The sequence below is a fragment of the Dysidea avara genome, chromosome 5 (assembly GCF_963678975.1).
Source record: "Dysidea avara chromosome 5, odDysAvar1.4, whole genome shotgun sequence".
Classification (NCBI taxonomy): domain Eukaryota; kingdom Metazoa; phylum Porifera; class Demospongiae; order Dictyoceratida; family Dysideidae; genus Dysidea; species Dysidea avara.
The window spans coordinates 39,445,159-39,465,439 of NC_089276.1; the positions used below are offsets into that span (position 1 = coordinate 39,445,159).

A 20,281-nucleotide genomic window follows, 5' to 3' on the forward strand; every position below is an offset into this window, starting at 1 on the left:
ACAATACAAGTTGTTATTTAGTTTCTGCATCACTACTATACCATTTTAGCTGGAAAATTGTTCCACAACCAATATTTTGATAGTTTTGATATTTATTAATAGTGTTAGCACATATATCAATATCACATATATTGTATTGTTTGATTTTTGCTGATATCGAAAAGTATCAATATGTTTTTCAGATTTTGATATTTTGATACGTTATATCATGTGATCTGAATTTACTTTAAAACATGTATTTTAGCTTACTTAATAGTTAATTGGAGCTTTCCATTACCTTCAGCAACTTTCAAATCACTATCACTTTTAGAATGTGGGCAGAAAATCCCCAATTTGTATAGCCATATAGCTACCTACTATCAAAGTATGTACGAAAACCAGCAATTTACTCATGCAAATTCATGTTACAGTATCTATTGAAAAGTATTAATACCAACCAATTATAGTCAATATCATATTGATATCATATCGTTCTGAAAATCCTGGTATCGCCCATCACTATTTAATAGTTATGCCACGGCTGCGAGGGATTTTGCTGATGTATACACCTAAAGCCCTCTGCAGGTGTATATATCAGCAAAATCCCAAGCAGCCATGGTATAAGTGATACATATCACTCAGGGCACACTCACCTGATAGGTGAAAGAACTACAGAGCACTAGCCCCATTTGTTTTATACACTAGAATCTTATGATCAATTGTGGATTCAATTGCATGGGAAAATAGCTCTCAAAATGTTATTTCTATGTTGTTATGTTTCAACACACGCCAAGAACTTTAGATTGTGGGATTGATATTTTCTTTGGTGTAAAGTTTTTAATACTACAATATATTCACACAAAAACAACCAAGCTGGTGCAGCCTTCAATAGCCTGAGTGAAAAAGTTGTGAAAACAAAGGAGGCAGCCAAGAAATGGCTACAATGATGTAAATGAAAATAAAAAAAATATTTATTACAGCCATTTCTTAGCCGCCACCATTGATTACACTTTTTTCACCCAAACTATTAAAGGCTGCACCATTTTTCACAGTTTGGCTGTTTTGTGTACATTTTACTTCTTTTTGTCCCCAATACCATCCTATGGTTGACTTTGATATTTATGTTTTTAGTCACATTTCTTCTAATCTATATAAACACCATGACAGTTACTGAAGACAGACTTGTACGTAAATGCATTATTTTTGTTTTTTTCAATATTTTTAATATTATTGTAATACTCTAATAGAGCTCACTTTTTGTTGAGGACTTCCAATAGAACATACATAGAATGCTCTAGAATTCCCATTGGTAGCATAAGCAACCAAACAACGGAACATTTATTCCTGCGACACATCCCTTCTCTTCAGAACATTCTTGGAACATGATTTTTGGCAGAAGTATATATTCCACTTGACTTCGTTTTGCTGTGTACCAAGTTTGGTGTCAAAAGGTGCTTCCCCTGACCAGTAACAACCGAAAACATGCAAAGTGGAAGTAGCCGTTTGTCGGAACCGTGGCTCAATCACCAGAACTCCATAGGCTTGTGTATTTTAATTGTTGGACAATGGTCCAATGACTGGTCATGGCCTCACACTGGAACTTCACAAAATCTGAAAAACTTCCTGTATATTTATGAAGGTCTAACTGACATCCATGCAAAATTTCATGAGCTATGGATTTTTTGTAAAAATGTACACATAAATTGCTTGATGATTAAACACACAATGGTCATTTAAGGGCTCTACAGTATGTAATGATGGAACAACCAGCCCCCAACCAAATGTAAATCCTTCTGTTGGTTCTGTTCTTGATCTCTTGGTGGTTTCTAGATGCTATGTAGGAAAAGTATGATGCATACTGAGAACTCCAGTTGTGGAAATGAATATAAGGTTCCCTATACTTGACAGCAGTTAGCTAGATGATAGTACACTATTTTGGACTACATTTTCACCAATCTCTGTCTTCATTACAGCTGTCATCTCATCTTCAGTTACACTACATAGTTCAACTCCCAAGTTTGATACTATAGTCATACAGTGTTTTTCTGTGGAAGTTTCAGTGACCTCTGGCCTTGATCATGGTTTGGCTTGTTTACTATGACTAGCATTAAAGCAGCAATTAACAGTAGACTGTCATTGGCTTTCAAAGTGATGAAGAGAAAGTGCCATTGATGGTGCAGGCTGAACTCACTTCTAAAAACAGCCCCAAATCTACAGTACTGAAGTTACACGAACTGTTAACCTTTGTCCATTCCTTTATTACAACCTTTAACAAACATAACACACTCTTTGCCGATCATGCCACTTCTTTGTATCTCCCGTTTCTATTAGTATAACACCCATCCTATAATTTAAGCATACGTTTCCAGTAATCAAGTCAATCCAATAAATAATTTCTTACGCTAGTTCTATAAACATTAGTCAATAAGCAGATTTAAACTAGGAATTAAGTGAGCTAATCAGTCAAGTTAGCAGTGGTTCAGTGGTTAAGGATATGGATGTTGTGTGTGGGGTAAACCTTGTAAGTTTTTAAAACATTTTTGTGCACCTTTCTTACCCCATGGTGACTGCTCTATTAAATTATCTTAAACCTAAAGTTTTATAGCACAAGGCACTGAAGGTCTGCAGTACACCTAGTCCTACAGCCTGTCCAAAGTTGTTACTTTCATTTAGGATTTGCTCTGTAGCTGTAACTCTATTGTTTTTCAAACCTAAAAGCACTTCTACAATGATCAGCCTATGTATACGCCAATTTCAAGTTATTCCTATGCTTGATTTACCTTGTAGTCGAGACAAAGGTTTGATTTTTTATGTGAATAAGCATTCTAACTCTGCTAATATTTATCAGATTCATAGGAAACTTAGAAAGTTAATTTACCTTTCTACACTCTTCTTTTGAACCAAAGTTTGCAGCAATCAAGTTACACATTGGTGCAAATTTCATCAGTTTTTCTGTGCTGCCTACCCTACCTGGCAGATAGCTATAATGCAAAAGTTGTCAAATAGGCCCAGGTTTCCACAGACAAGTCCTTTATTCTGAAATTATACTCTAAAATGTAGATACATCCTGTGCATTCGCCTATAGTACTCCGTGTTACAGTAGTCCCTAAGACTTGAGGACATCTCAAGATGGTCCCTATGCTCACCTACATTATTATAATTATAGTGTCAAAATTATAGTGTGTAACCACAAGTCAGTTCCTATTCTAAAGTCCAAGTAGCTCATTCTATCCTAGGACATGTTTTAATAAAGTGTCTTTGTTGTAGGACTCTCTGTAGTCCCAGTCCTTATCTTTGGACATGTTAGAAATTCTTTAAGTGTCCTTGTTTTAAAGACCCTCTTTTGTAGGCTTGTACCAATTATGCCAGCATAATTTTGAACATAACAGGATTTTTGTGCACTACTCAAAAGCATAATAGGCTATTTTCTAAGTACAGTTGGCTCAAGCCTACTCTCTAGTCCCAGTCTCCAATGGTCCCTTTTATCCAGAATACTAAGATTAATAACACAAGGGATGTCCTTTAGTGTCCCAGACCTTGCATGGACTACCTGGACTTGGGACACTATACCAGAACTGTCTTGGGATGTCTTTTAAGTTTCCCAAGTATTGCAGTGTTACTTGGACTTGAAAGGCACTATTTGTGAATATCACCAGTAGTGTCTTGGGATATCCCAGGTCTTGCAGGGACTACCTGCAGACTTGGGACACTATAGGTGAATATCATCAGGACTGTCTTGGGATATCTTTGGTCTTGTAAGGACTAACTGCAAACTTGGGACGCTATAGGTGAATATCATCAGGACTGTCTTGGGATATCTTTGGTCTTGTAAGGACTAACTGCAAACTTGGGACGCTATAGGTGAATATCATCAGGACTGTCTTGGGATATCTTTGGTCTTGTAAGGACTAACTGCAAACTTGGGACGCTATAGGTGAATATCATCAGGACTGTCTTGGGATATCTTTGGTCTTGTAAGGACTAACCGCAAACTTGGGACACTATAGGTGAATATCATCAGGACTGTCTTGGGATATCTTTGGTCTTGTAAGGACTAACTGCAAACTTGGGACGCTATAGGTGAATATCATCAGGACTGTCTTGGGATATCTTTGGTCTTGTAAGGACTAACTGCAAACTTGGGACGCTATAGGTGAATATCATCAGGACTGTCTTGGGATATCTTTGGTCTTGTAAGGACTAACTGCAAACTTGGGACGCTATAGGTGAATATCATCAGGACTGTCTTGGGATATCTTTGGTCTTGTAAGGACTAACTGCAAACTTGGGACGCTATAGGTGAATATCATCAGGACTGTCTTGGGATATCTTTGGTCTTGTAAGGACTAACTGCAAACTTGGGACGCTATAGGTAAGTATCACCAGGACTGTCTTGGGATATCTTTGGTCTTGTAAGGACTAACTGCAAACTTGGGACGCTATAGGTGAATATCATCAGGACTGTCTTGGGATGTCTTTGGTCTTGTAAGGACTAACTGCAAACTTGGGACGCTATAGGTGAATATCATCAGGACTGTCTTGGGATGTCTTTGGTCTTGTAAGGACTAACTGCAAACTTGGGACGCTATAGGTGAATATCATCAGGACTGTCTTGGGATGTCTTTGGTCTTGTAAGGACTAACTGCAAACTTGGGACGCTATAGGTGAATATCATCAGGACTGTCTTGGGATATCTTTGGTCTTGTAAGGACTAACTGCAAACTTGGGACGCTATAGGTGAATATCATCAGGACTGTCTTGGGATGTCTTTGGTCTTGTAAGGACTAACTGCAAACTTGGGACGCTATAGGTGAATATCATCAGGACTGTCTTGGGATGTCTTTGGTCTTGTAAGGACTAACTGCAAACTTGGGACGCTATAGGTGAATATCATCAGGACTGTCTTGGGATGTCTTTGGTCTTGTAAGGACTAACTGCAAACTTGGGACGCTATAGGTGAATATCATCAGGACTGTCTTGGGATATCTTTGGTCTTGTAAGGACTAACTGCAAACTTGGGACGCTATAGGTGAATATCATCAGGACTGTCTTGGGATGTCTTTGGTCTTGTAAGGACTAACTGCAAACTTGGGACGCTATAGGTGAATATCATCAGGACTGTCTTGGGATGTCTTTGGTCTTGTAAGGACTAACTGCAAACTTGGGACGCTATAGGTGAATATCATCAGGACTGTCTTGGGATGTCTTTGGTCTTGTAAGGACTAACTGCAAACTTGGGACGCTATAGGTGAATATCATCAGGACTGTCTTGGGATATCTTTGGTCTTGTAAGGACTAACTGCAAACTTGGGACGCTATAGGTGAATATCATCAGGACTGTCTTGGGATGTCTTTGGTCTTGTAAGGACTAACTGCAAACTTGGGACGCTATAGGTGAATATCATCAGGACTGTCTTGGGATATCTTTGGTCTTGTAAGGACTAACTGCAAACTTGGGATGCTATAGGTGAATATCATCAGGACTGTCTTGGGATATCTTTGGTCTTGTAAGGACTAACCGCAAACTTGGGACGCTATAGGTGAATATCATCAGGACTGTCTTGGGATATCTTTGGTCTTGTAAGGACTAACTGCAAACTTGGGACGCTATAGGTGAATATCATCAGGACTGTCTTGGGATATCTTTGGTCTTGTAAGGACTAACCGCAAACTTGGGACGCTATAGGTGAATATCATCAGGACTGTCTTGGGATATCTTTGGTCTTGTAAGGACTAACCGCAAACTTGGGACGCTATAGGTGAATATCATCAGGACTGTCTTGGGATGTCCTTTCATGTCCCAGGTTTTGCAGGGACTACCTGGACTTTGTACAATAGGCAAATTACACCAGGGGAATGTCTCCTGGACTTGGAACACTGGATGAATACAGGTTGGGATGTCCTTCATTCCCTGATAGGACAGAATGGGTTTGTGTTAGGGCATTCTGCAAAAGTAAAGGACAAAATAGGACAATGGCTGGGAAATCCTAGGCATTTATGAAAATGGTGTGCCATAGAGAAGGGGCCATGGAGCTACGCATGCATGAAAATGCTGTTTTTCTTTCTTCCTGTCAATATAGCCATGCTGTGGCACAACAACTTTCTTGGCCACACTACAGAAATTTCAACTACACACACATTTCCCTGCAGAGTATTCAGCTGAAAACTATATAGCTAATTTGATTTTATGATCAATTTTAAACTACTCATAATATTATTTAAATTTACATGTAGCTAGTCTCAGTCTCCCTCATATCCTGTAGTAAAGAAAAAAGATAAGTTAAAGAAATACCCAAAGCTGGCCATAAGCTGACTTTAGGTATGAAATTACAAAAAGAAGTGATATCTAATCAAAAAAGCCAAGCTGTAAAAAAGGGTGTGGCCTCCAAAAAAGTTAGGGTGAAAAGAATGTGAAATCCAAGGTGGCAGCCAAGAAATGGCTGTGATGGTAGGATAATGCCAAAAATTTTAATAGCAACAATTCAGGTGAATTTGTGTTGCCTCCTCCAAGTTTCACTAGGATTCGGCACCAAATTCACCTGAATTGTCGTTATTAAAATTTTTGCCATTAACCTACCATCACAGCCATTTCTTGGCTGCCACCTTGGATTTCACATCTTTTTTCACCTGGCTGCATGTTTTTGGAAACTACACCCTTTTTTACAGCTTGGCTGTTTTTTTTTGATTAGATAATATCTAACAGTTATCTAAATCTTGCAAAGTGGGCATAAACAAAATGAAGGCAATACCAGCTTTAAATTGTTGCATACACTATCAGGATAATACTATTCACAATAAACATAAAATCTTCTTTTGAAATCTGGGCTCCTGTCAGCCTGCAGGTGCAGTGCGTATTGCCAAATGTGGTAGTAATCCTTTGCTAGACCAGTACAAAGTAAAACAAAGATTATAACTGAGTTTTATGTGATTTTGTCCTGCAAGCATCCATGACAGATTTTGTGACAACCTGTGTACCTTTGTTTATACTAATACCTACCATGTAACGTACTGCTAATACACTATTTGTTATTAGAAGTGTTGCAAATAAATAACATACTCATTTACCTTGGTTAGCTGCTGCTGGCTCAGAGATTGAAACTACACCACCCTATACTAGTACAGTTGTCAATGATAACAGTTGTGTACTTTCACCAAATCAAAACTACAGTGGAACACAAAATGTTACACGTAAGTATCCATTATCCTACTTCATTATAGTAAATTCTGTTTGCAGCAACATACAATATGGGCTTTGATTTTGACACTGTTCAACCTAAGAATAATTCACCAAAAAATCTACCAGAAAGTGAGACATCAGATTAAGTTGTAATTATTATTTCATCTAATGCAAAGAGATATACTGTAAAAAAAAACTTGTCAATTAGCTATCTGTTGTGTAGAAGTACTCTCAGCTTGATATAACTAGAAATTGTGTTTTTCATCAGTATCAGGTAATAAGAGCTGTTGATCTTACCTCTTCATGTTTTTATTTTACTTTTATTTATTTTAACATGTACGTAGGTATATAAAATATAGTTTGAGTTTTTAAACTAGGTGTGCACCCACAGCCAGCTGAAAACCAGCTGTGGGTGCATACCTGGTGTACTGAGATTGTTTTCCAAAAAACTTGTTTATAGTGTAGCCCCTAAGGCCCTCTAATTGAGATAATCTTTCACTTTTTGATAAAAGCACCAAATATCATATGGAGTTTGTAGCACTAATTAAGTGTTTTTAGAAGGGGAGATTTGTAAAAAATCCTTTGGAACTCTAGTTTTTGGACCTTGTCAATAAGACTATTTGTATACATGGTAAACAATCAATATCCTATTAGTTTAAAGGCTGGATCTAGTATTATACCAGCACAAAGCCTACAGCTGCAACTTGATAGCCCATTAAAGTACCACATGAAACAAGTTGTGTTCTCAGCCTGGCAGTAAACAAAATAACTTAACGTGCTATAATCAAGGGGTTTGTTAAGTTTTGATTTTCAATGCACACAGTTTTGTAGTATCATGTAAAAGGATCATGCTGATATGTATCATTTCTTTATTGAAGGTGTATAACAAACATTAGACTACAGCAAGGTGAAATACTCAAATCTTCAAGGATAATTACAGGGGGATTTCAATAATTTTATGTCCACTAGTAAACTTCATCATTTGATAACTTTTCTTATACACTTTTGACAAAGAAACGATACACATCAGGATGATCCTTGTACACGATACCACAAAACTGTGTACATTGAAAATGCAAAACTTTAATAAAACTGCAGTTTCAATCATTTTGTTTACTGCCAGGCTGAGAAAACAATTTGTTTCATGTGGCACTTTAATGGGCTATCGTGTTGCAGCTGCAGGCTTTGTGATGGTCTAACACTAGATCCAGCTTTTAAACAGGATATTGATTGTTTACCATGTAAACAAATGGTTTTATTTACAAGGTCCAAACAATAAGGTTTCAAAGGACTTTTTACATGCCTCCCCTTCTGAGTACACGTTCTGCAAACCCCATAAGAAATTTGGAGCTTTAATCAAAAAGTGAACAGTTTTGTGGCTTAGGTGCTGGACTAGTGTGTTTGTGTGTATGTATGTATGTATGTATAATGTGACCCAGTCTGGGAAAACCGGGCTTATCACCTATTTAAAAGTATCAAGAAATGCCAGTTTTAAGTATTTAGTGTGTTGTAACTTGCCAATGGTTGAAGCTATGTGTACCAAAGTTTCACACGTTTTACACCAATTCCTTACCTTCCACAGCATCCACTGTGCAAGTAGCCAACAACTAAGTTTCCTGCCATTTTTAGATAGTTTTTAAACTGAAGTTGGCTGTATCAGGCGAGCTGCAAAATGGGTGGGAGGCGGAGGGCCTGGAAGGCAGGCAAGATGGTGTTCAAAAATTGAAAAGGAAGGCATAGAGATGAATTAAGCCAAGTTTTGGGCCATTGAGGTCTCAAAACTGGCTAAAATGAAAGGAAATTCACAGCAGAGGTACTTATTCAACACCACAGAGCTGTGCAGCCACATACAGTCATCCCCAGGCTGACCAGAGCTCCATTAGGGCCCCACACTGCACATATGCATCGCCACTGGGCTTGGGAAAAGCAGCCAGCAAAACCAGACCACTCAAATCTAGCTGATTTTGATTGTGGAATTGGATAGTTTATCCATGTAGCTTTGTGTCCTGGGTGAAAAATTGAATCTGCTTACATGGGCGATAAGACCGGTTTTCTCAGCCTGGATCACATATATGTATCTATCTATCTATCTATCTATCTATGTACGTACGTACGTATGTATATATGTGTGCATGTATGTAACACTTTCACACTTCAGATCAAAGGAACCGCCCGGGCTACATTTCCTATGTAGCCCAGCTGGGCTACATACGAAATGTAGCAGGGCTACAACTAGGCTGTTTTGACAGCTAGACTATTTTGACATATAAGGAAGATCAGGGGTGAATGTGGTAATTACAACTATTATGCAATACTTTGAAGTTGATTTAAAGCCTTAAAGTTATTAAATCAATCATTTTAAAGCCTTTGAAGTTACTCCATGTATGTGAGAGTACTTCTGATGTACTTGAAAGTGCTTTTGGTGTGGTTTGGTTAAGTTTCAAAAAAGTTTCAACTATAGCACTAGCACTTACTATGTAAGGTTTTCAAAATGTATAAGAAACCTATATCACCAAGAGATAGTTTTATTGTGGGATTCAGTTTGTCTCAATTGAGAGCCACAGTTGACTTAATTGTAAGCCACATGAAACCCACAATGTAAAGTGCATCTTGCCTATATAGGTTTTATATACATTTTAGTAGTTTTTAAAAGAAAGAAACACTTAACAACACAAATAAAGGAATAAAATTATTCCTTTGATCTGCCCAAATCAAAGGGATTATTTCTTTGATCTACCCATGCAAAGTGTTACATATTAGCTGTAACACGGAGCATTCGGGCTTTGCCTGAAATGCATGCCTTCTGCCCTCGGGCAGTCGGGCATACATATCAGGCAAAGCCCTCATGCCCGTGTTACAACCATTACATGTATGTATTTACGTATAATATGTAATAGTTATACTATGGCCACAAGGGATTTTCCCGATATATATGCGCCCAAGCCTGAGGGCCACAGGCCATAATATACAGCATGTGACCCATTGAGTGAAGACCTGACTTGTTTGCATAATACTGTTGTTGAGATAAATGCCATTGAAATACGTTGGGTGCATAAATAATTATATGCATGTTTTATAAGTAATTTAGGAAGACTTGAATTGAAATATCTAATATGCCAATGGGTTTGCCTCTTCATACATTGGTTTGGTTATGTTGTGGTAAAGCATAAGTTTATCATCACCATTTCTAAGCTTGAACAGCCTTCTTCCTTAATAACATGGGTGTATTTAGGCCAAGAACTATACCTTGATGAATGCCCCAGTTCATGGTGAATAGAATGAAACAAGTTCCAACTCTATATCTCGTTGCAATCAAAAGTTATGATCAATTAAATAAAAAAATTCTAAAATATACTAAAATGTTCACTAGTATATCTGCAGGTGTAGGCGACTCCCTTGTTTCCCTACTTTTTTTCTATGACCCGTAATTGAACTTAAAATTCCTAATTTTTCCTTAAACTTGTTTGTTTACTTTTTTGTAACATTATTATGACTGTTAAACCCTTGCATACTGCATCAAATGAAAGGAGGACACCAGAATTAATGCTTTCAACTGAATGCGCGCCCCAGCTATCAAATACTGCTTTGAAAGTGCAGTGGCCATTACGCTATGCTTGCAGCTATGTTCAGCCTGTTACACAGCGCTACAGACGAAAAACAGTAGAAGAAGTACCTCTGCAACAATCCAGTCACCACAAAAATACGACGATTCGTGCGCCCCCAACTATCAATTACTGCCTCGAAAGTGCAGCAGCCATTACACTTTGCTTTCAGCTACAAATAAAGAACAGTGTTAGAATTGTCTCTGCAATCAATCCAGTGACTACGGAAAATACGGATGATTCCTGTTTACAATCCTACTGTAGTGAAGCCAAGCAGTGTGCTACTGCGAATCAACACCTTAAACTGTCAGCAAAAAGAAATGGGACACAAAGGAGGACAAAAGTAAGTCCATGATGATTGTACATACTGCAGTATGCCAAAAGGCACGTCTCAGGACAAAGCGACATCGAACAGTGACAAAATCAAGCCCATAGCCTTAGCTGTCATTGAGTTACACTTGCCGGAAGGCATCAGGCAGGCAGGCAGGCAGGCAGGCAGGCAGGCAGGCAGGCAGGCAGGCAGGCAGGCAGGCAGGCAGGCAGGCAGGCAGGCAGGCAGGCAGGCAGGCAGGCAGGCAGGCAGGCAGGCAGGCAGGCAGGCAGTAGAAAATTCCATTGAATAATTTTTTTTTAAATTTTGTAACAGTTTATTGGAAGCCTTTAGGATCATACTGAAGGCACTTTTGGGCTTGGTTATACCTAGCCAATACTGCCAAGGTGCCAGGATGGAGTTGTGAAGCTGGTTTTTGGGTGATTTTTTGGCTAGGAAAACCCAAATCTCCATGATCCCTAATATACAGTACTACTGTACCGTATGATAATCATGAATAAACTATATCCATGAATAAAATTACAGGCGCTCATGAATACCACTCACGTTTCAATGTCCTGTGTCTTGATGTTACGCATTGTACTCTAAATATATTGAGCCATTGGTGGTGAATAGTCTGGTGCCGCCGACTCTATTTAGCACCCAGAAAAATAGGGTCTGGTACATATGTCTAGAATCAAGGACTTGTGCCACTGTTACCAGAAACTGGTGTGTCCAATCAAATTGCAGTATTGCCAATTAAATGCATTGTGGCCTCACAACGTGGGACAAAAGTCACAAAACAAAAATTACGTGAGTTCTTTTTGTGTCAGGGTGAACAAACCAGGGACAATTTTCCATCAAAGCACACGGCAGTGTGTTGTGCGGCCAAGTAACTAGCACGTCACATCGTGAGTATATTGACAGGAAGAAAGAAAACAGCATGCATAGCTCCATGGCCCCTTCTTCAAAGCACACCATTTTTACATTATAACTGTCAGGGTACTCCATACAGCAAATTTGATTAAATTTGCAAGAGCCATTTGCGGGATACGGGGGTACAAAGTTTTGTTTTGGTTTCTTCGTTTTTTCTTCTTAAGCCATTGGGGGCTTTGGTTTCTTTTTGCAAACACAAACTTACTATAAAATGCAAACATGTAACTCAATTGCATCGATCTGTGGCACAAATGAAGAGCATATAAAGGTGAATTTCACGTAACAAGTTTGCTATGAATCTGATAAATATCCAAGGAGGTATGAGCATTTATTCACGTAAGAAAAGATGAAACTTTTTTTGCGGCTACAGGGTAAACCGAGCATTGGAATAACATGACAATTTATGTGTACATAGGCTGATCATCATAGCAGTGCCTTTTGATGGTTAGAAAGGAAACAGACTTACAGCTACAAAGTTATAAAGCAAAAACCAAACAAGTGTAAAGTCACGGTATCGAATTACTCTAATAGAGCAGTCACTGCAGGGTATAAAAGGTGCACTAAAAATGTTGGGGAAAAACACTTACCAGAGTTCGAACCAGGGACCTCCATACCTATCACCTGCATCCTTTACCACTGAATCATTGCTATCTTGGCTGATCACTTCAATTAATTTCTGCTTTATAAATGAAAACTATCTGCTTACATTACAAGTTAATTAAAGGTTTATAATTTCACAGATCTTCTAGATCTACCAGCGGAAGTTCTAGATTATTCTAGAGTGTTCTAGAACATTCTATGTGTGTTCTATTAAAAGTACTCAGAAATGTGCACTCTATTAGAGTATTACAATAATATTACCAAATAATGAAATAAAGTATGTAGTACATTGCCAATGGAGTTCTAGTTGATTGTTCTAGAACATTCTATGTATATTCTGTTAGAATCCTCAAAAATGTGCACTCTGTTGGAGTATTACAATAATATTACCAAATACTGAAATAAAGCATGCAATACAGCACGTTTACAACTCTATCTTTTTATATGTACAATAATATCTAAAGAGCATACAACATACATATAATTAAACACAAAGATGTCTTTGTAACAGAGCAGACCATGCACCCTCCTCTCAGTATGATGTCTAAAGGAGTAGATGCCCATTTGTTAGTGATCACACCAAGAACGCTTCTTCTAAATAGATTGAATTGAGTTGATGAGGACAGTAATAAAGGATTGTCATTTAAACTTCTTAAACAATAGAAGTGTGTCATTGCCATCTTCAATTATCATCATTGTGTCTGGATAAGAACAAATGTGAGTAAAAACAAATTCCAAAGCCAGCCATAGGCTGGTTTTGGGGCCTTATAGCCTACAAAAAGAAGTAAAATCAACTCAAAAACAGCCAAGCTGTGAAAAATGGTGCAGTCTTAAAAAGCCTGGGTGAAAATAGTTGTGAAATCAAAGGTGGTGGCCAAGAAATGGCTGCAATGATGTTAATGTTAAAAAATTTTAACACAGCCTTGTGAAAATTTGGTAGCACTAACATCATTACAACCCCTGGCCACCACCTTTGATTTCACAACTTTTTTCACCCAGGCTTTTTAAGGCCACACCATTTTTCACAGCTTGGCTGTTTTTGACATTTGCGTGTAATAGACGCCTTCCCTCAGAAAGTAGAAATATTGCTTCCACAGCCTAAACATCAACCGTCCATAGAAAGTAACTGTTTGAAATCCCAAAAGCATTGCTGTTTTGATTGGATTCTTCGTTATTCATGATCTCTTAATGTGGTTGTAAAAGTGAGCTGCAGTGTAATTACACATTCCTAAGCACAAGTCCTGGATTCTAGATAGACCAGACCCTATTTTTCGGGGCGCTTAAAAGCGCCTAAATAGGGTCAGTGGTGTCAGACTAGGTAGTGAAGTGATATTCATGTGCAACTAATTTTATTCATGGCTATAATATTACTCATAATAGTGTATACCTGGCAGTATAACAGCATTAAACCATCATTATCAAGTCACATTTCGATGTCTTGTGTCTCCTTGCTCACTGTATAAACCCACAATCGAACTTTTTGTATGCTTGTGTCATTGCGCGTACGTTTGAACTCTTAGCACAGCAATGCTTTGTCATTATTCTTACATTATTTCCAGTGCCCACTATTGAAATTCACAGATCCCAATATAAGTACACTCGTGAAGCATGCCAGCAGTTTCCAAACACGTGTAGGGGATTAACCCACGTGGCACATTTTAGCTATACCATGGGTACTCGTGCTTTGCCTGATATATACACACGAGCACGAGGGCTGCATAACTATTACATACCACTTGGGTATGCTCACCTAATAGGTGAAGAGACAAACCTACATTCACCACAATACCTTTTATCTAGATATCAATTATGAGTTAAAATTTTGGGCTGTGGTATTCACAAAAAAAATGATTGTGGGTTTTACCGGTTTTAGTGTACCATTACTAGCCAAGTAACCCAGTTAAGAATGTCTAAAATAGTCTAAGGCGCTAAAGTAAGTGCTGAAGAGTATAAGTTACTGACCCTGAGAATGTCTAAGCCATCATGTTACATGATTGATTGTGTTGTATAGAAAAACTGTGCAAACAATTATCTAGTGGTGTGTAGTAGCTGAACTATGTGATGATGATTCATTCAATTATTTTTCCTAGAAGAGACTGCTTGGCCAGCTAAGCTTATTTGCTAAACTCAAATCCACAATGCAAAACTCTATGCATTTCAATACAAAGCATCAAAGGGAACTGATGCTTTGTATTTGTCTCAGCATTAAAGGCATTATGGTCAGGGCAATAATATTATGTGAAATATAAACCTGTGGTTTCCTTTGATCTGAGGTGTCAAAGTGGTATATATTTGCTTGTCTTTCCACACCCATGTGAGCAAATTGGCTTATGTTAAAAGCAGCCTGTATGTGAGGAATGAAGGCTGCACAGAACCAGTATATCCCAGTAGGTAAGCTATTACTTTGAGGTGGTTTGTTTGTGCCAGCTTGAAAAAAGGTTGTCTCGTGCAGCCAACTCTTAAAAAAAGAGTCTGGGGAACTCCATTCAAAAATTTTGGTACTACCAGAAATCTGGTGGCAGCAATCAAATCACTTGATATATAATTATGTCACCTTTTGGTTAGTAAGGACTTGTACATTTTAATGTAGAAACTTAGATGGGCAAACATTATGTTGTGATTATAGCATCTGTGTACACCCATAACTTCTATGTAAATTTAAAAGTAGCAGGCTCTGTGTTGTATGTACTAAATCCATCATCCATTATCATCATCATCCATTGATTATCTAAATCTTGCAAAGTGTGCATAAAGAGAGTACCAGCTTGAAGTTGCTGTACTATCAGGCTATACAATAAACATCAAGTCTGCTTTTGAAATCTGGGCTCCTGTCAGTCTGCAAATTCAATGCATATTGCCAAGTGTGGTAGTAATCCTTTAGTGGACCAGTACAAAGTAGGACAAAGAGTAATAGTTGAGTTTTATGTGATTTTTCTCTGCAAGCATTCCATGACAGATTTGTGACAACCTGTGTCCCTTTGCTTATACTGATACCTACCATGTAATATTGTTAATACATATGGTGTGCCATTTGTTTCAAAATTGTGCCTATTTTGATGGGCTGATTTTCTGCAAAAACCAACCCCTTTGCTTGGTATCTGTTTGTTTCAAAATTATGCTCTTTTGATGGGTTGATGGATCGACTTGGTTTTAGTACGTTGCAAAAATCGACTCGGCTTTTTATAACAAGCATAAAAATCGCCTCGGTTTTTGTAAATAACTTGCAAAAATCAACTTGGATTTGTATCTAACTTGCAAAAATCAACTCAATTTTTTGTACCACGCAAAAAATGTTTCAACATATAAAAACATATCGACCCAGTATTTATAGTTGACACACAAATATACAATAGCTGCCTCCCCGTTCTCTGGTTTCAGTTGGTTTCGAGCGAGTGTCATGTGATAAAGCGTTACAAGTCAGTCAAGGAGAGCTGGAGATGGCAAGTGAAAAAAAGGCGAGGTAGCAAAACCAAAAGAAGATGTAGAACAATGTGAGGTACACGTACGGTGGCTTGCTAGCTTGACGCCTCGAGTTTAGTGGTAGCTAGCTAGCTAAGGGCCTAAGTAAGTACCTGTTATCAAAAAATATGATTAAAATTCCATAGCCTTAATTTTGTAACACCCGACGTATCAAAATGTCATCAGCATAATAATATTATAACTTTAAGAAGCTATATGTCATTGATGAATAACAGAAACAAAAGGGGAACAAACACAGAGCCTTGTGGTACAATAACTGGAGATGATGCACTGATACTGTTACCAATAACAACCTGCTAACTTCTATTAGTATAAGGAATTCTTTAATCCAATCTAAATATGGGCCCCTGTTCCATAGTAACCCAACATTCCAACAGCATGTGGGAACTTATCAAAGGCCTTGGAAAAGTCAAGTTAAAGGACATCAACCTGCACTCCTTGGTTGAGTAGAGAGGCTATTTTATTAATGGTGGAGATAAGTGGTGTCTCACAAGAGCAGTTCTTTCTGAGTCCATGCCATGCATTGCATAGTTTACCAGATGTAGATTGTAGAATAAATGTTTCTTTTAGTATGCATGCTGGAATATCATCAAGATGATGATCATTATGGCCTTGAAGGTCTGCCAGAAGTCTGATGACACCTTCCACTTCAATGTCATGATTTGTCATCTGTATAGATACTGTATAGCACCATAAGGAAATGGGCTCAAAGCAGGCATAGTAGATAGATCCTCTTGATTTGATTTTTGATTAGACTCCTCTGTTCAGTATAGCCTATTTTCCACAGAGGAGTGTTGGAAACAAACAATCACAATACGTACAAAAACACAATACAAAGTTCAGACAACCCCATACAACTAGAAAACTAGTACAAAACATCCACAAAAATACACACAAAACACAGCATTAGCATACTTAGTGAAGATAACTCTGACGCAGATAGCTGTGTGCAGCTTTAGCACAACGGCGGTATTCCTCAATGGTAAGTTCTTCAGGTAAGTGACTCCACCATTCAGCAGCCTTGAATCAAAAATAATACTGGGTAGTAGATAGTTGACGCCTTGATGTGTTGGCAAAAGATGAATGACACCGTGTATTCCAGCTATATTTGGTATGATGTATTTCACGGACAGGATTTAGGCCACTATGTTGTGTCTCAAAGGTTATTGGAGTGTCAAGGGAGATAGTATGTTCTGTTGAGTAATAATGATGCAGAGCACAGAGACTATGATATTGAATGTGATCAACAACTGGTAACTATTATAAAAACTTATAATGCTGAGAACATGATCATACTTCCTCTTGTGTGAACACAGATGAAAATTGCTGGCCAGTTTTGTGGCCAACCTTTTCTTGGGTGTCACTAATTGTTGTTCCATAACTTTCATTGGACTCAAGTGAAGTAATGGATACCTGGTCTCTCCTTTTACTCTTTATGCATGGCCTGTATCCCCTGCTGGTAGAAGGACTGAAGTCATTAAATAAGTACTTTCCTTGAGCTAACCTGCACATTTACCTTCTCCCGCTTTGCGGTTCACATGCAGTCTCTCAGTGATGCGTAGTTCAGATCATCCAGTATACAGTAGCCATCTGCAACAGACACAAGAATGCTGTAATACTGGCTTATAATAATCGTATCAGCAAAATTTTGCTTTATATCCTTGAGGCATGAAGCTAGCAAGCTATAACCATGTTAAATCTTTTTTTCGGTTGTAGCTATACTACCTCATCTTCTTCACTTGCCATCTCTGGCTCTCCTTGACTGACTTTTAATGTTTTATCAACTGAAATCAGAATACGGAGAGGTAGCTATTGAATTTTGCATGTCAACTACAAATACCAAGTCAATATTTTGCATAAAGTTTAACTTGTTACACAAGTTAACGGAGGGAGATAATTTGCATGTGTTTGGGTGGTGTAGCAACACATTGCAGCTAGCCAGCATTAGATAGTACATAGCACACCTACATCACAATGCTAGATGTAGTATGGAACAGTAGGTATTAATTGGAAAACACTATGAATGCATGCGCAGGAAAAATACCACGTGTATGGGTCACTTCAAACGTGTAAGTGGGTGGAATAAAAAAATATACTGGATCATTTTTTTTGCACTTTACAAAAAAAAACCAAATCAATTTTTACAAGTTAGTCACAAAACTGAGTCGATTTTTGCAAGTTAGTTACAAAATCAAGTCGATTTTTATGTATCTTTTAATTGCAAAAAACCGAGTCGATTTTTGCAACATACTAAAACTGAGTTGATTTTTTTGCAATCGACTCATCAAGGTAGGCATAATATATGTGACTGGGCCTGTGAAAATAGGGCATGTGGGCACATGAGTTTTGCCTACTTTTTCAAACGTTCATCACTCATAACGTTTTTTACCATTATGCTATGGCAATGCACTTTTCAGCTCTTAGTAAGCATTTAGTTGGCTTTATGATATAGGTTACAGAATGTAAATATTCTGTTTCAGTACTGAGATATTATCTGTAGCATGACAGGGTGTAGTTTGTGCCAACATGCCCTGTTTTTGTAGGCCCAGTCACATTTTGAAACAAATGGCACACCATAAATACACTATTTGTTATTAGAAGTGTTGCAAATAAATAACATACTCGTTTACCTTGGTTAGCTGCTGCTGTCTCAGAGATTGAAGCTACATCACCAGATACTAGTACAGATATCACTGATAACAATTGTGTACTTTCACCAAATCAAAACCACAGTGGAACACAAAATGTTACACGTAAGTATCTATTGTTTTACATCATTATAGTAAATTCTGTTTGCAGCAATATACAATGTGAGCTTTGATTCTAAGAATGATTCGCAGAAAAATCCACCAGAAGGCGAGAGAGTTAAAGTTATAATTATTCTTTCAGTGAATGCATAGACATGTACTGAAAAAAACTTGTCAATTAGCTATCTGTTGTGTGGAAGTATTCTCTGTTTGATATAACTAGAAATTGTGTGTTTTCATCAGTATCAGTTCATAATAGCTGTTAGTCTTACCTCTTCATGTTACTTTCTAGCATGAGCACCAACATTATTATCATGTAGGTAATACAATCTGTGAGCGGATCTGCAAAGAGGGGTCTTATAGCCTTTCCAAATTTCCAAGTTTGACAAGTCATAACTCATCATGTGTTTAACCGATTGTCTTAAAATTACATCCAGTAATAGTGGAGTGTAAGGTGACCAAATGTAAGGCTGATAGCATACACACAAGTCAAGGTATGGATTGCCAAATACACGCAATCAGAAAGGCTATAAGACCCCTTTTTGCAGATCCAGTCACATTGAAGTTATTACATTCTTTGCTGTAAGCAGTTAAATTGGTGACAGCAAAGACAAGCACATCATTTTGTATTTGCATTACAAACCAAGTATTATAAAGGTCTAGTTTTATTGTACCGTAGTTGAAATTTTAAGCACAATTAAAATTAATTTTGTGTGCAAGTACAATGCACAAACAGACATGCATGCAAGTAACCTACTCTACTATAGATGTGTTATATACTTGTCTGTAAATCTTCCAAATCTGTGATGTAGCTATGCACTGTATAATCTTTTGTCCAAGTAACCAGATGATAAACACTTCTCAACTATAATAACAAGAAGTATTTATACTTAAAAAGACTTCACTACAACTGATTGAAACCATTACTAAAACTAGTATTAAATAAAGCAAAGAATATCAATCAGCAATGTATTAGGCTGTTCATTCAGTAGTACCTGATGTTGAGCTAGTCTGAGCTTAATAATCAACAGTGTTACAATGTCGGATCCAGGATGGGGCATTTGGGGCAAATGCCCCCTCCCCCCCCTTCAAGAAATTGTATACAAGCTTGAGATACTCTAATAGAGCAGTCAATTACTCTAATAAAGCAGTCACAATGTTCATGAGGCAGTGCAGCTTACTTATGAAGCTATAAATAGGATTTTATTTTACATAACATACGTGATATAATATATTTGGTAAAAGGATAACTAGCTATTATTGTTGTGACCTTTTTTTTTTTTTTTTTTGCTCTTCAACTTTTTTCAGCAAGGTGCCCCCCCTCTTTCCAAACTCTGGATCCGCCCCTGTGTTAGATAAACGCTACTCCACCTTATTGAGAGGTTGAATCTACTCTGTCAACTAAACAAGATGTTGAGATGGAAACAACACAGAACACACTTTAAGTAAT

General features: G+C 37.8%; 1 protein-coding gene across 1 annotated transcript in view; it reads left to right on the forward strand.

Annotated features, from left to right (window-relative positions):
- The window catches only part of LOC136255273 (uncharacterized), a 159,972-nt gene extending 140,881 nt beyond the window's left edge, over window positions 1-19,091 (forward strand). The window contains exons 42-45 of the mRNA XM_066047999.1: window positions 7,054-7,167; window positions 7,214-7,285; window positions 18,724-18,837; window positions 18,884-19,091. Coding sequence (XP_065904071.1) covers window positions 7,054-7,167; window positions 7,214-7,285; window positions 18,724-18,837; window positions 18,884-18,984 — 401 coding nt within the window. The 3' untranslated portion in view covers window positions 18,985-19,091. The remainder of the gene's footprint in view (window positions 1-7,053; window positions 7,168-7,213; window positions 7,286-18,723; window positions 18,838-18,883) is intronic.
- The last annotated feature ends 1,190 nt before the right edge of the window (window positions 19,092-20,281 follow it).